Here is a 13,510-nt window from a genome sequence, read left to right on the forward strand (position 1 = left end):
GAGTCAGCTTGGATTTGTGATGGGTAGGTCATGTCTGACAAATCTTTGAGATTTTTGAGGAGGTCACTGGATGTTGTCTATATGAACATCCAGAAGGCATTTAAAAAGGTTCCACAAAAGAGATCATCAAAAATGAAAAGCACACGAAATTAGAGGTAAACTTGTAACATAGGTCAGTAATTGGTTGGGAAGTAGAAGCAGAGAGTAAGAAGAGAAAGAAAATTCTCTGATTTTTATTCATTCTTGGGATATGGGCATCGCTCGCAAGCATTTATTGCCCACCCCTTGTCGCCCTTGAAAAGGTGGTGATGAGCCTTCTTGAACCGCTGAACTCTGTGTGAAGGTACGCCCACAGTGATGTCAGGTAGGGAGATCCAGGATTTTGACGCAGTGGCAACGAAGGAACGGCAATGTACGTCCAAGTCGGGATGGTGTGTGACATGGAGGGGAACTTGGAGGTGATGGTGTTCCCACGTACCTGCTGCCCTTGTCCTTCTAAGTGCTGGAGATTGCAGATTTGGGAGGTACTGTCAAAGTAGCCTTGGCAAGCTACATAGCCAGGGAAGGGGGGAGGTGGAATTCCCCCACCCAACCTTTCTCTGGCTCTGTACTTGCTTAAAAACTTTAACTCTTAACTTCTTCCAGTTCTGACGAAAGGTCTTCAACCTGAAATGTTAACTCTGTTTCTTTCTCCACAGATGCTGCCTGACTTGCTGAGCTTCTCCAGCATTTTCTGTTTTTATTTTTATCTTCCATTGTGCTAGGTATGGCTCCAGCCACTGAAGGGTTTTTGCCCATAGATTTCAGTTTTACTAGGGCTCCTTGGTGCCACGCTAGGTCGAATGCTGCCTTGATGTCAAGGGCAGTCAACGTCACCTCACATCTGGAATTCAGCTCATGTCCATGTTTGGACCAAGGCTGTAATGAGGTCTGGAGTCACGTCATCCCAGTGGAAACCAAACTGAGGTCAGTGAGCAGGTTATTGGTGAGTAAGTGTCACGTGTTAGCACTGTTGACAACTCTTTCCATCACTTTGCTGTTGATTGAGAGTAGGCTGATAAGACGGTAATTGGCCGGGTTGGATTTGTCCTGGTTTTTGTGGACAAGGCATACCTGGGCAATTTTCCACATTGCCAGTCTTGTAGCTGTACTGGAACACCTTGGCTGGAGGCACGGCTAGTTCTGGAGCAGAGGTCTTCAAGCACTACAGCTGGGATGTTGTCGGGGCCCATTGTCTTTGCTGTGTCCAGTGCACTCAACCATTTCTTGATATCACATGGAGTGAATCAAATTGGCTGAAGACTGGCTTCTGTGATGGTGGGTACCCCAGGAGGAGGCAGAGAAGGACCATCCACTCAGCACTTCTGGCTGAAGATGTTTGCAAGCGTTTCAGCCTTGACTTTTGCATTCGAATGCTGAGCTCTGCCATCATTGGGAATAGGAATGTCCATGGAGTCTCCTCTTCCCGTTAGTCGCTTAATTGTCCACCATCATTCGCAACTGGATGTGGCAAGACTGTACAGCTTTGACCTGATAGTCAGTTTAACCTCAGTGATGGGGAAACTTTTAGAAACAAAAATCCTGGACAGAATTAACAGTCACTTGGACGAGGGCGGATTGATTAGGGAAAGCCAGCACAGATTTGTTAAAGGCAAATCGTATTTAACTAACTTGATAGTGTTTTTTGATGAGGTAACAGAGAAGGTAGATGAGGGCAGTGCAGTTGGCGCGGTGTATATGGACTTTCAAAATGCGTTTGATAAAGTGCCGCATGGTAGGATTATCATCAAAATTGCGGCCCATGGAATAAAGGGGGCAGTAGCAACATGGATACAGAATTCGCTAAGGGACAGGAAGCAAAGAGTAGTGGTGAACGGTGGTTTTTCGGACTGGAGGAAGGTGTACAGTGGTGTTCCCCGGGGTCGGTGCTGGGACCACTGCTTTTCTTGATATATATTAATGTCTTGAACTAGGGTGTACAGGGCACAATTTCCAAATTTGCAGATGACACAAAACTTGGAAGGGTAGTAAACAGTGAGGAAGATAGTGACAGACTTCAAGAGGATATAGACAAGCTGGTAGCATGGGCACGTGGTAGGTGAAATTTAACAGAGAAATTAAAAGTGATACATTTCGGTAGGAAGAACGAGGAGAGGCAATATAAACTAGAGGGCACAACTCAAAGGGGTACAGGAACAGATAGATTTGGAGGTATATGTGCACAAATCGTTGAAGGTGGCAGGGCAGGTTGAGAAGGCGGTTAAAAAAGCATATGGGATCCTGGCTTTATAAATAGCGGCATAGAGTACAAAAGTATGGAAATCATAATAAACCTTCATAAAACACTAGTTCGGCCACAACTGGAGTACTGTGTCCAGTTCCGGGCACCGCTCTTTAGGAAAGATGTGAAGGCTTTAGAGAGGGTGCAGAAGAGATTTACTAGAATGATTCCAGGGATGAGGGACTTTAGTTATGTGGATAGATTGGAGAAGCTGGGGTTGTTCTCCTCAGAACAGAGACAGTTCATCGGAGATTTGATAGAGGTGTTTAAAATCATGAAGGGTCCAGACAGAGTAGAGAGAGAGAAACTGTTCCCATTGGGGGAAGGGTCAAGAACCAGAGGACATAGATTTATGGTGATTGGCAAAAGAACCAAAGGTGACATGAGGAAAAATTTTTTTTTTTCAGTGAGTGGTAAGGATCTGGAATGCACTGCCCAAGGGATGGTGGAGGCAGGTTCAATCATGGCCTTCAAAAGGGAACTGGATAAGTATTTGAAAGGAAAAAGTTTGCAGGGCTACAGAGATAGGGCAGGGGACTGGGACTAGCTGGATTGCTCTTGCATAGAGCCGGCGCGGACTCGAAGGGCCGAATGTCCTCCTTCCGTGCTGTAACCTTTCTATGATTCTATGATTCATTGGTTGTGAGATCGCTTAGCACTGTCTAAAGTATGCTGCTTCTGCTGTTTAGTATGCATGTAGTCCTGTGTTGTAAGCTTCACTAGGTTGGCACCTCATTTTGCGGGTTTTGCTCCTGGCAGGTTCTTCTACACTCCTCATTGAACCAAGGTTGGTCATCTGGCTTGATGGTTCCGGAGTGAGGGATATGCCGTGTCGTGAGATTACAGATTGTGGTAGAATACAATTTTGCTCCTGCTGATGGCCCACAGCACCTCTTGGATGCCCAGTTTTGAGCTGCTAGATCTAAACTGGCAGGATGTGACAAGTGGTGTGCGCCAGGCATCTATAATAGGACCTCAGATTTTCACCATATATATTAATGATTGAGATGAAGGAATATAGAGTTGCATATCCAAGTTTGCAGATGACACTAAGTTAGGAGGCATAGGAAGTTGCATAGCTGGGAGCAGGGCATTATGATAGGACACGAGCGGCGGCAGACCTGAGCAGCAGAAGACTGAGAGTGGGGATAAAAGCAGCAGCAGACCTGCAACAAGAGACAACGACTGTGCGATGTCGCAGGTGAGGCAGGAGAGTCCGAGAGGTGAGCACAGTATAAAAGAGACCGAGAGCAGGAGGAGAGTCCGAGAGGTGAACGCAGTGTAACTCTAAGGCAAATCATGGCAGCAGAGCTCGCACCTGTGAAATGCTTCTCCTGCACTATGTGGGAAATCATGGGCACTACCAGTGTCCCTGGTGACCATGTGTGCAGGAAGTGTGTCCAGCTGCAGCTACTGGCAAATCGCATTTCGGAGCTGGAGCTGCGGGTGGATTCACCGTGGAGCATCTGTGATGCTGAGACTATCGTGGATAGCACGTTCAGTGAGGTGGTCACACCGCAGGTAAAGATTACGCAGGCAGAAAGGAAATGGGTGACCGCCAGGCAGAGTAAAAAGACCAGGCAGGTAGAGCAGGAGTCCCCTGGGACCATCTCCCTCTCAAACAGATATTCTGCTTTGGATACTGTTGGGGGAGATGGCTTGTCAGGGGAAAGCAGCAAGAGCCAAGTTCGTGGCACCACGGGTGGCTCTGCTGCACAGGAGGGGAGGAAGAAGAGTGGCAGGGCTATAGTGATAGGGGATTCAATTGTAAGGGGAACAGATAGGCGTTTCTGCGGCTGTAAATGTGACTCCAGGATGGTATGTTGCCTCCCTGGTGCTAGGGTCAAGGATGTCACGGAACGGCTGCAGGGCATTCTGGAGGGGGAGGGTGAACAGCCAGTAGTCGTGGTCCATATCTGTACCAACGACATAGGTAAAAAAAGGGATGAGGTCCTGCAAGGTGAATTCAAGGAGTTAGGAGATAAATTAAAAAGCAGGACCTCAAAGGGAGTGATCTCAGGATTACGACCAGTGCCACGTGCTAGTGAGTATAGGAACAGGAGAATAGACAGGATGAATGCGTGGCTGCAGGGATGGTGTAGGGGGGAGGGATTTAGATTCCTGGGACATTGGGACCGGTTCTGGGGAAGGTGGGATCTGTACAAGCGAGACGGTTACACCCGAGCAGGACCGCCACCAATGTCCTCGCAGGGGTGTTTGCTAGTGCTGTTGGGGAAGGTTTAAACTAGAGTGGCAAGGGGATGGGAACCTTTGCAGGGAGTCAGAAGGGAGTAAAGTTGAGAGCAGCAAGAGAGGGGAAGACCCAGGGGAAATTTACAATACAAATAGTACAAACAGTTGTTCAAGAACAAGTGAAAGGGAAAAGCCTGGAGCAGCAGAAAGAAAGTGTACTTTAGACACTACAGATAAAGTGAAAACTAGAAGGCGTAAGGCGATTAACCCAGTATCAAAGCTGAAGGTCAGGCTAGGGTGTGTGGCCCAACTAAGAGTTCTATATACAAATGCACGGAGTATAAGGAATAAATTAAATGAACTACAGGTTAAAATTCAAATTGGAGGGTATGACATGATAGCTATTACTGAGACATGGCTGCAGGATAGTCAGGATTCGGAACTAAATATACCGGGTTATAAGGTCTACAGGAGAGATAGGGAAAATGGAAGAGGGGGAGGAGTAGCCTTAGTGATTGGAGATTAAATCAATTCAATGATAAAGGAGGATATAACGAGAGGTAAGCAGCCAACAGAGACCTTATGGGTTGAATTGAGAAATAGGAAAGGATCGAAGACTATAGTGGGAGTTGTGTCTTGGACCCCTGGCAGCAGCTCTGAGGTGCTGGATTGTATAAATGCAGAGATTAGACAAGCATGTAACAAAGGCATAGTGGTCTTAATTGGGGACTTTAACCTTCACACAGATTGGGGAAAGCAGACTAGCAACTGTCAGAAAGGTAGTGAATTTCTTGAGTGTGTCCGGGATAGTTTTCTACAGCAGTATGTCCTAGAAGCAACAAGGGGGCAAGCCATACTAGATTTAGTAATGAGTAATGAACCAGATTTAGTTAACAGCTTAACTGTGCGTGAACAACTATCCAATAGCGATCATAACATGATCGAGTTCAATGTAGTGTTTGAAAGGGAAAAAAGTGAATCAGCTGCTAAGATTCTAGACTTGGGTAAGGCCGACTTCAATGGAATGAGACAGAGACTATCCACAGTAAACTGGGCAAATCTGTTCATGCGTAACACGACTGATGATCAGTGGGAAATGTTTAAAGAAACATTTAACGAGATACAGAACCGGTTTATACCCCTGAGGGGCAAAAACTCTACTTGTCAAAAAGAACAGCCATGGACAACTAAAGAGGTAAGGGACAGTATAAGACATAAGGAAAGGGCATACAAAAAGGCAAAAAATGGCACAGATCCTGACGAATGGGAAAGATACAAAGATCAACAAAGGGTCACAAAACAGATAGTAAGAGCTACAAAAAGAGAGTATGAAAAGAAACTTGCAAGGGATATCAAAACCAATACGAAGAACTTTTATAGTTATATTAGGAAAAAGAGGGTGGTCAGGAGCAGTGTTGGTCCCTTAAAAACTGAAAGTGGGGATATTGTCATTGACAATGGGGAAATGGGGGACAGGTTGAATAATTACTTTGCGTCAGTATTTAGAGTAGAAAAAGAGGATAGCATGCCGGAAATCCCAAGGAAACTAATATTGAATTGGGGACAGGGACTCGATAAAATTAACACAAGTAAAGCAAGAGTAATGAAGAAAATAATAGCACTAAAGAGTGACAAATCCCCAGGACCAGATGGTTTCCATCCCAGGGTTTTAAAGGAAGTAGGTGAGCACATTGAAAGATTATAGTTAGGGCATCTGCAAAGTTCTCTAGATTCAGGAACTGTCCATCTGGATTGGAAAATTGCACATGTCACTCCGCTTTATAAGAAAGGAGAGAGGGGGAAACAGGGGAATTATAGACCAGTTAGCCTAACATCTGTTGTGGGGAAATTGCTGGAGTCTATAATTAAGGATAGGGTGACTGAACACCTCGAGAATTTTCAGTTAATCAGAGAGAGCCAGCATGGATTTGTGAAAGGTAGGTCGTGCCTGACAAACCTGATTGAATTTTTTGAAGAGGTGACTAAAGTAGTGGAGAGGGGAATGTCAATGGATGTTATTTATATGGATTTCCAGAAGGCATTTGATAAGGTCCCACATAAGAGACTGTTAGCTAAGAAAGAAGCCCATGGAATCCAGGGAAAAGTACGGACTTGGTTAGGAAATTGGCTGAGCGAAAGGCAACAGAGTCTAGGGATAATGGGTAGGTACTTACATTGGCAGGATGTGACGAGTGGAGTCCCGCAGGGATCTGTCTTGGGGCCTCAATTATTCACAATATTTTTAACGACTTAGATGAAGGCATAGAAAGTCTCATTTCTAAGTTTGCCGATGACACAAAGATTGGTGGCATTGTAAGCAGTGTAGATGAAAACATAAAATTACAAAGCGATATTGATAGATTGGGTGAGTGGGCAAAACTGTGACAAATGTGAGGTCATCCACTTTGGATTAAAAAAGGATAGAACAGGGTACTTTCTAAATGGTAAAAAGTTAAAAACAGTGGATGTCCAAAGGGACTTAGGGGTTCAGGTACATATATCATTGAAGTGTCATGAACAAGTGCAGAAAATAATCAATAAGTCTAATGGAATGCTGGCCTTTATATCTAGAGGACGAGAGTACAAGGGGGCAGAAGTTGTGCTGCAGCTATACAAAACCCTGGTTAGACCGCACCTGGAGTACTGTGAGCAGTTCTGGGCACCGCACCTTCGGAAGGACATATTGGCCTTGGAGGGAGTGCAGCGTAGGTTTACTAGAATGATACCCGGACTTCAAGGGTTAAGTTACGAGATTACACAAATTGGGGTTGTATTCTCTGGAGTTTCGAAGGTTAAGGGGTGATCTGATCGAAGTTTATAAGATATTAAGGGGAACGGATATGGTGGATAGAGAGAAACTATTTCCGCTGGTTGGGGATTCTCGGAGTTGGGGGCACAGTCTAAAAATTAGAGCCAGACCTTTCAGGAGTGAGATTAGAAAACATTTCTACACACAAAGGGCGGTAGAAGTTTAGAACTCTCTTCCTCAAAGGGCGATTGATATTAGCACAATTGCTAAATTTAAATGTGAGATAGCTTTTTGGCAACCAAAGGTATTAAGTGATATGGGCCAAAGGCAGGTATATGGAGCTAGATCACAGATCAGCCATGATCTTATCAAATGGCGGAGCAGGCACGAGGGGCTGAATGGCCGACTCCCGTTCCGATGTTTCCTATGACACAGACAGGCTAAGTGAGTGAGCAAAACTGTGGCTGATAGTATCACAAGTTGCTTTCAGCACAGGAGGTCGTCATTCGACCCACCGGGCCTGTGCCAGCTCTTTCAAAGAGCTATCAAATTAGTCCCATTCCCCTGCTCTTTCCACATAGCCCAGTTAATTTTTTCCCTTCAAGTATTTATCGAGTTCCCTTTTGAAAGTTATTATTGAATCAGCTTCCACCACACTTTCAGGCAGTGCATTCCAGATCATAACTCTGCGTAAAAAAATGTTTCCTCATGTCGCCTCTGGTTCTTTTGTCAATCACCTTAAATCTGTCTCCTTTGGTTAACGACCCTTCTGCCACTGGAAACAGTGTTTCCTTATTTACTCTATCAAAACCTCTATCAAATCTCCTCCTAACCGTCTCTGGTCTAAGGAGAACAACCCCAGCTTCTCCACATAACTGAAGTCCTTCGTCCCTGGTACCATTCTGGTAAATCTTTTCTGCACCCTCTCTGAGGCCTCGAGATCCTTCCTAAAGTGTGGTGCCCAGAATTGAACATAATACACCAGCTGAGGCCTAATCAAGCCTCTCCGTTACTTCATAAAAGAACTCAACCAAGTTAGTCAAACACGATTTGCCTTTAACAAATCTGTGTTGACTTTCATTTATCAGCCCATACTTTTCCAAGTGCCAATTAATTCTGTCCCGGATTATTGTCTCAAAGTTTCCCCACCACCGACATTAGGCTAATTGGCCTATAATTGCCGAGTTTATCCCTCTCCCCTTTTTTGAATGGGGGTGTAACATTTGCAATCCTCCAGATGGAGTTCAAAGTGTGGAAGTGTGAGGTCATCAGCTTTGAATCCGAGAAAGACAAATCGGAATATTTTCCTAATGGGGAGAGACTAGGAGGTGTGGCGTAGCAAACGGACTCAGATGTCCATGTACACAAATCACTAAATTCTAGAGCACAAGTACAAAAGATGATCAAAAAGCCTAACGGAATGTTAGCCTTGATCTCAAGGGGGTTGGAATTCAAAAATGAGGCTTCAGTTGTACATAGCCTTGGTCAGACACCATCTGGAGTTCTGCGTTCAGTTATGGGAACTGCACTGTAGGAAACATGCATTAGCCTTGGAGGGGGTACAGTAGAGATTAACCAGAATGATACCAGGGCTTGAAGGGTTAAAATATGAGGTTGGATAAACTTGGCTTGTATTCCCTCGAGTTTAGAAGGTTGAGGGGTGATCTACTCGAGGTGTTCAAAATGATAAAAAGATTCAATAGGGTAGATAGAGAAACTATTTCTTCTGGTGGAGAAATTCAGAAGGGGGCATAATCTTAAAATTAGGGCTACGCCATTTAGGAGAGAAATCGGGAAGTGTTTTTCCACACAAAGGGTAGCGGAAATCTGGAACACTCTCCACCAAAAAGCTATGGATGCTGGGTCAATTGAAATTTTCAAGACTGAGATCAAGAGATTTTTGTTAGTTAAGGGTATCAAGGGATATCGATCAAAGGCGGGTAAATGGAGTTGAGGTACAGATCAGCTTGATCTGACAAAAGTAGAACAGGCTCGAGGGGCTGAATGGCCTGCTCCTATGTTTAATAATGGTGTTATTAAATTTATGCATTGTGATTATCCTATCCGCGTAACACGCCCAATAAAGGCGACTCACATTCTGCCCTTTCACAACGTCATTTCTTAAAGGTTAACTATTTGAATTTTAATTGCTGCAACAAAAATTGTGACCATGGTGTTACAAACTGGATAGCCAGGTGGTGGAGGATAGAATACTACAGCCTAGTCTTCAGTTGCTTCAAGTCTTTATTCAGAGAGCCACATTACCATCCCCACACCCTAGATCAGCTCTCATAAATGGATGAGAATTTCCAATTGATATGCACCACCTGAATACAATTAACAATAACTGATACAAATCACAGATACAATTAACACATGGGTGTACCATTCAGTGCTTCTCTATTGCTAAGTTTTTTGGAGGTCGAAGGGGGGGGGGGGGATCAGAGAAGCTCATCTGTACCATAGGCGGTCTGCTTGTGCCTCTCCTTACCTGCTGAAATGTGTTTCCAGCACCACGCAGGGCTACCTGGACTGTCAGAAGTGAACTCTCTTCTCAGGGTAAACTTCACCAGGGAAATATTGATGAGATTGTCTCATTTGCTTCTAAATGCCCCACTCTGCCAGACAACCTCAATAACAAAGACTGCACTGCCAGTGACAGTCAAGTCACAACCACCCTCAACTTATATGCCACATGGCCCTTCCACAGGGAACATCCAAATCAGTCAATCAGAAGTTGCAGCGACGTATCAAGTAGCTCACTGATTCTTAGTTCACTAGGACGATCAACTTAAAATAATCTTCCCCAGGAAAGAGTGACAACACAATGACAGTGCAATGCTATTCCCCACATCACAGGTATTTCCCCAAAGACCAACGTATTACTGATTGCCACGTGGCAATCTGGGTTATAGGCACAATGCCATGGCGTTCATGACCATTAGAGCTTTTACTCCATCAGGTGGTCATTAACCAGCAGAACCCAATCATGCTCTACAGGCAGCAGTCATCATGATTATTTTATTTTGAGGCAATCCTCCATGCTTGTGTTATTTAAGATGTGGAGATGCCGGTGATGGACTGGGGTTGACAATTGTAAACAATTTTACAACACCAAGTTATAGTCCAACAATTTTATTTTTAATCCCACAAGCTTTCGGAGGCTTCCCCCTTCCTCACCACCTGAGGAAGGGGGAAGCCTCCGAAAGCTTGTGGGATTAAAAATAAAATTGTTGGACTATAACTTGGTGTTGTAAAATTGTTTACATGTGTTATTTAAAGCAGTAGACAGACTTGAAGCATGTCTACTAGGAGTTTACAGTTATCCTTTACAGCCCTGGTTAATAACACTGCATTTTAAACATGAGTGCAGATACAGTGTTCATGCATTTACCAGGACAATGGCTGAAGAGAGTACTGGCATCTCAAAAAAGCATTTCCAACATTTAGACATGTTGGAGAAGCCTTGCAGTGCAGCCCTGCTGGGGTGCCCATTCTTATCTGCTTAATTCAAAACTTAAAGCGCTCCTTGCAAAACATGATTTTTCTATTTCCCACACCAGCCATCTTTATGGACTCACAATTCTAGTTCAGGGTCAGATCATGAACAGTTCTATGTTGTGGATTTATGAGCATTGGATACTAGATCAAGACTATTAAAATACATTTCATGTAGCTCCCTCATATTGGGCAGGGAGCCAATGTTCATCCCATCAGCCTGGGCTAAATTTGAACCAGATTATTTAAACCCAATAATCGCACCAAAAGATTTTTTTTCCAATGTTGCACATATAATACTACGCTGCAAAGGATAAATTGCCACTTGTATTTAATGCTTGAAAGCCAGTTAAACACTTAGGGTTCCCCTCAAATGCAAAGTGTTACTTTGCACTTCTTGGTCTATGCCTATGCAATCAATATCCCAAAGTTTGGCATTTACATCAATCAGTACCATTCTGTCACTAGATGCAGGTACTTACCCCCTTGACATCTTTCAGGTCTCCCTTCAAAAGTGAATCCAAAGTGAAGATGACATTATGACTAAGATTCTGCAGCTGAAAAGTACATTTAAACAATGGCAGAAGCAATTAGAAGAACCATACAGTCTTACAATATAGCAGTTTTCACAATCAGAGCTATGATAATTTTATTCTGCTATAAAAAGGTGGTGGAACAGGTTGTAATGCCTTTATTGTACCCACCCCCAGCAATAACAATTTTTTTAAAATGTTCTTGTCAACCCAATGGTGGAGTGCTCTTTCCCCCCACACACACAACCAAATCTTAGCAAAGTCAAAATACACTAGCCCTTACTACAATGCTGATATGTCACAGCCTCAGATATAATACACTGTATGGGACCATTTTATGGAGCAGACAAATAAAAATATTTTTGAAACAATACCTGGTAATACAATCCTCTCAAGCGCCTTTTATATGGTTCTCATGGACTTACAGGTTTAAAAACTATATATAGTTCACTACAATCTTATTGTAGTGAACTATACTGCTGCAAAGAATAGCATCAGTAACAGTGTATTAAAAGGGCCATGCCTTCATATTTTGCCCCACTGTTCTGACATTGTAATTAGGATTCCACAGGTGAAGGGCAGGAGTTACAACTTGTTACTGATGTCAATCACTGCTAGACAAATTAAAACATTTCCCAAGTGAATTGTGTGAGAAAGGCATCTTTTCATATCAATAAGAGAAACATTAAATTATAGTAGTTTGAAGTTTAATTGAGGGGGGAAAATGTAGTGTGTTTTGACGTGGAGCAAAATTCCTATTGCATTCCTCAAAAAGGGTAACTGGAGTCAGAGAAATGTTATTTTCAAATGGGAAGGTTACACAATGTTATACAATAAAACATACTTTGTACACAATTTGACAATATGGGTAAATTACTGAAATATAAAAATTGATGTGCGTAAAATGCACGATGAGGGATGTCCTGGATTTCCAAAGTATCCCGGAGCAGTATGTGTGCACTGAATGTCAGAGGGTTGTGTTGTCCAAGCAGAGGAACACTAAATTCAAGGACCAGCTGACTACTCTCCAGGACAAAAGGTTTCTGAATGATGTCGCCATGCAAATTGAGAGGAATAGTGATGCAGAGAGGAGGAAATGTTTAACTAACTACAGATTGGGTATGGCATTGTAGTGGTTATGTTACTGGACTAGTAATCCAGAGTCCTGTATTAATAATCCAGAGTACATGAATTCAAATCTCACCATGGCATTGAGAAATTGAATTTAGTTAAAAAAAATCAGAAATAAAAAGTTGGCATCAATAAAAAAAAAATTACCACGAAGCTATTAAATCATCAGAAAAACCCGACTGGTTCACTAATGTCCTTTATGGAAGGAAACCTGCCGTCCTTACCCATCTGGCCTATATGTGTCTCCAGTCCCATACCAACATGGCTGACTCGTAACTGCCCTCTGAAGTGACCTAGCAAGCCACTTAGTTGTATCTAACCACTACAAAGAATATGGACTGCAGCGGTTCAAGAAGGCGGCCCACCAACATTTTCTTAGGGTAATGAAGAATGGGCAATAAATACCAACCTTGCCAGCGATCCAGAGAATGAATTAAAAAAAAACAAATAAGGGGAGAAGGAGGAGATAGCAGGAACCAAGACAAGAAAACTTGGGTGGCATGAACTTGCCCAATAGGTATACGGTTCTTGACAACTGTAATGAGAACAAGGAAGAGGCACAGGAGAAATCAAGAGCAACATAAGAGGATCATGGAACTTCCATTCCTAGAGAAAAGGGTGATTATTCGCAAAATCAGGCAGAAGATGGGAATTCTATAATTAGGGATAGACAGCCTAATTTGGAGCTGAGAGTGATAGTCCCAAATGGTGTGTTACCTCGGGTGCCAGAGGGAGGAATATAACCAAATTGGTGGAAAAACTGATATGGGGTGGGGTGGGGGAAGCCAGAGGTTATAGGTCACAAAGGACTGCATAATATAGAAGAGAGTATGATGGGGGCCTTGCAAAGGAAATTTGAGGAATCGGGCTTTAGATTCAAATGCAAGATCTCAAAGGCAGCAATCTCAGCAGTTGTCCCAAAATAACAAGCCAGACAAAACAGATTGAATACATCCATTCATGGCTACGAAGCTGATGTAGAAAGGAGGGCGTCAGTTTGCTAAGACATTGGGACAAGTTATGTGGGAAGGGCAAGCTGTTCAGTTAAGATGGGCTTCACAAACTGGACTGGTACCAATATCCTTGGAGAGAGGGTAAAATCGAGTGAATTGAACTAGTACGTCA

General features: G+C 43.4%; 1 protein-coding gene across 2 annotated transcripts in view; it reads right to left on the reverse strand.

The window, feature by feature from the left end:
* Positions 1-13,510, reverse strand: part of LOC137320244 (arf-GAP with SH3 domain, ANK repeat and PH domain-containing protein 1-like) — a 417,474-nt gene that overhangs the window by 252,537 nt on the left and 151,427 nt on the right. For both annotated transcript variants that reach the window (XM_067982012.1, XM_067982011.1), the window contains exon 6: positions 11,204-11,278. In XM_067982012.1, coding sequence (XP_067838113.1) covers positions 11,204-11,278 — 75 coding nt within the window. The remainder of the gene's footprint in view (positions 1-11,203; positions 11,279-13,510) is intronic.

This window comes from Heptranchias perlo, chromosome 3 (genome assembly GCF_035084215.1).
Source record: "Heptranchias perlo isolate sHepPer1 chromosome 3, sHepPer1.hap1, whole genome shotgun sequence".
Lineage (NCBI taxonomy): Eukaryota > Metazoa > Chordata > Chondrichthyes > Hexanchiformes > Hexanchidae > Heptranchias > Heptranchias perlo.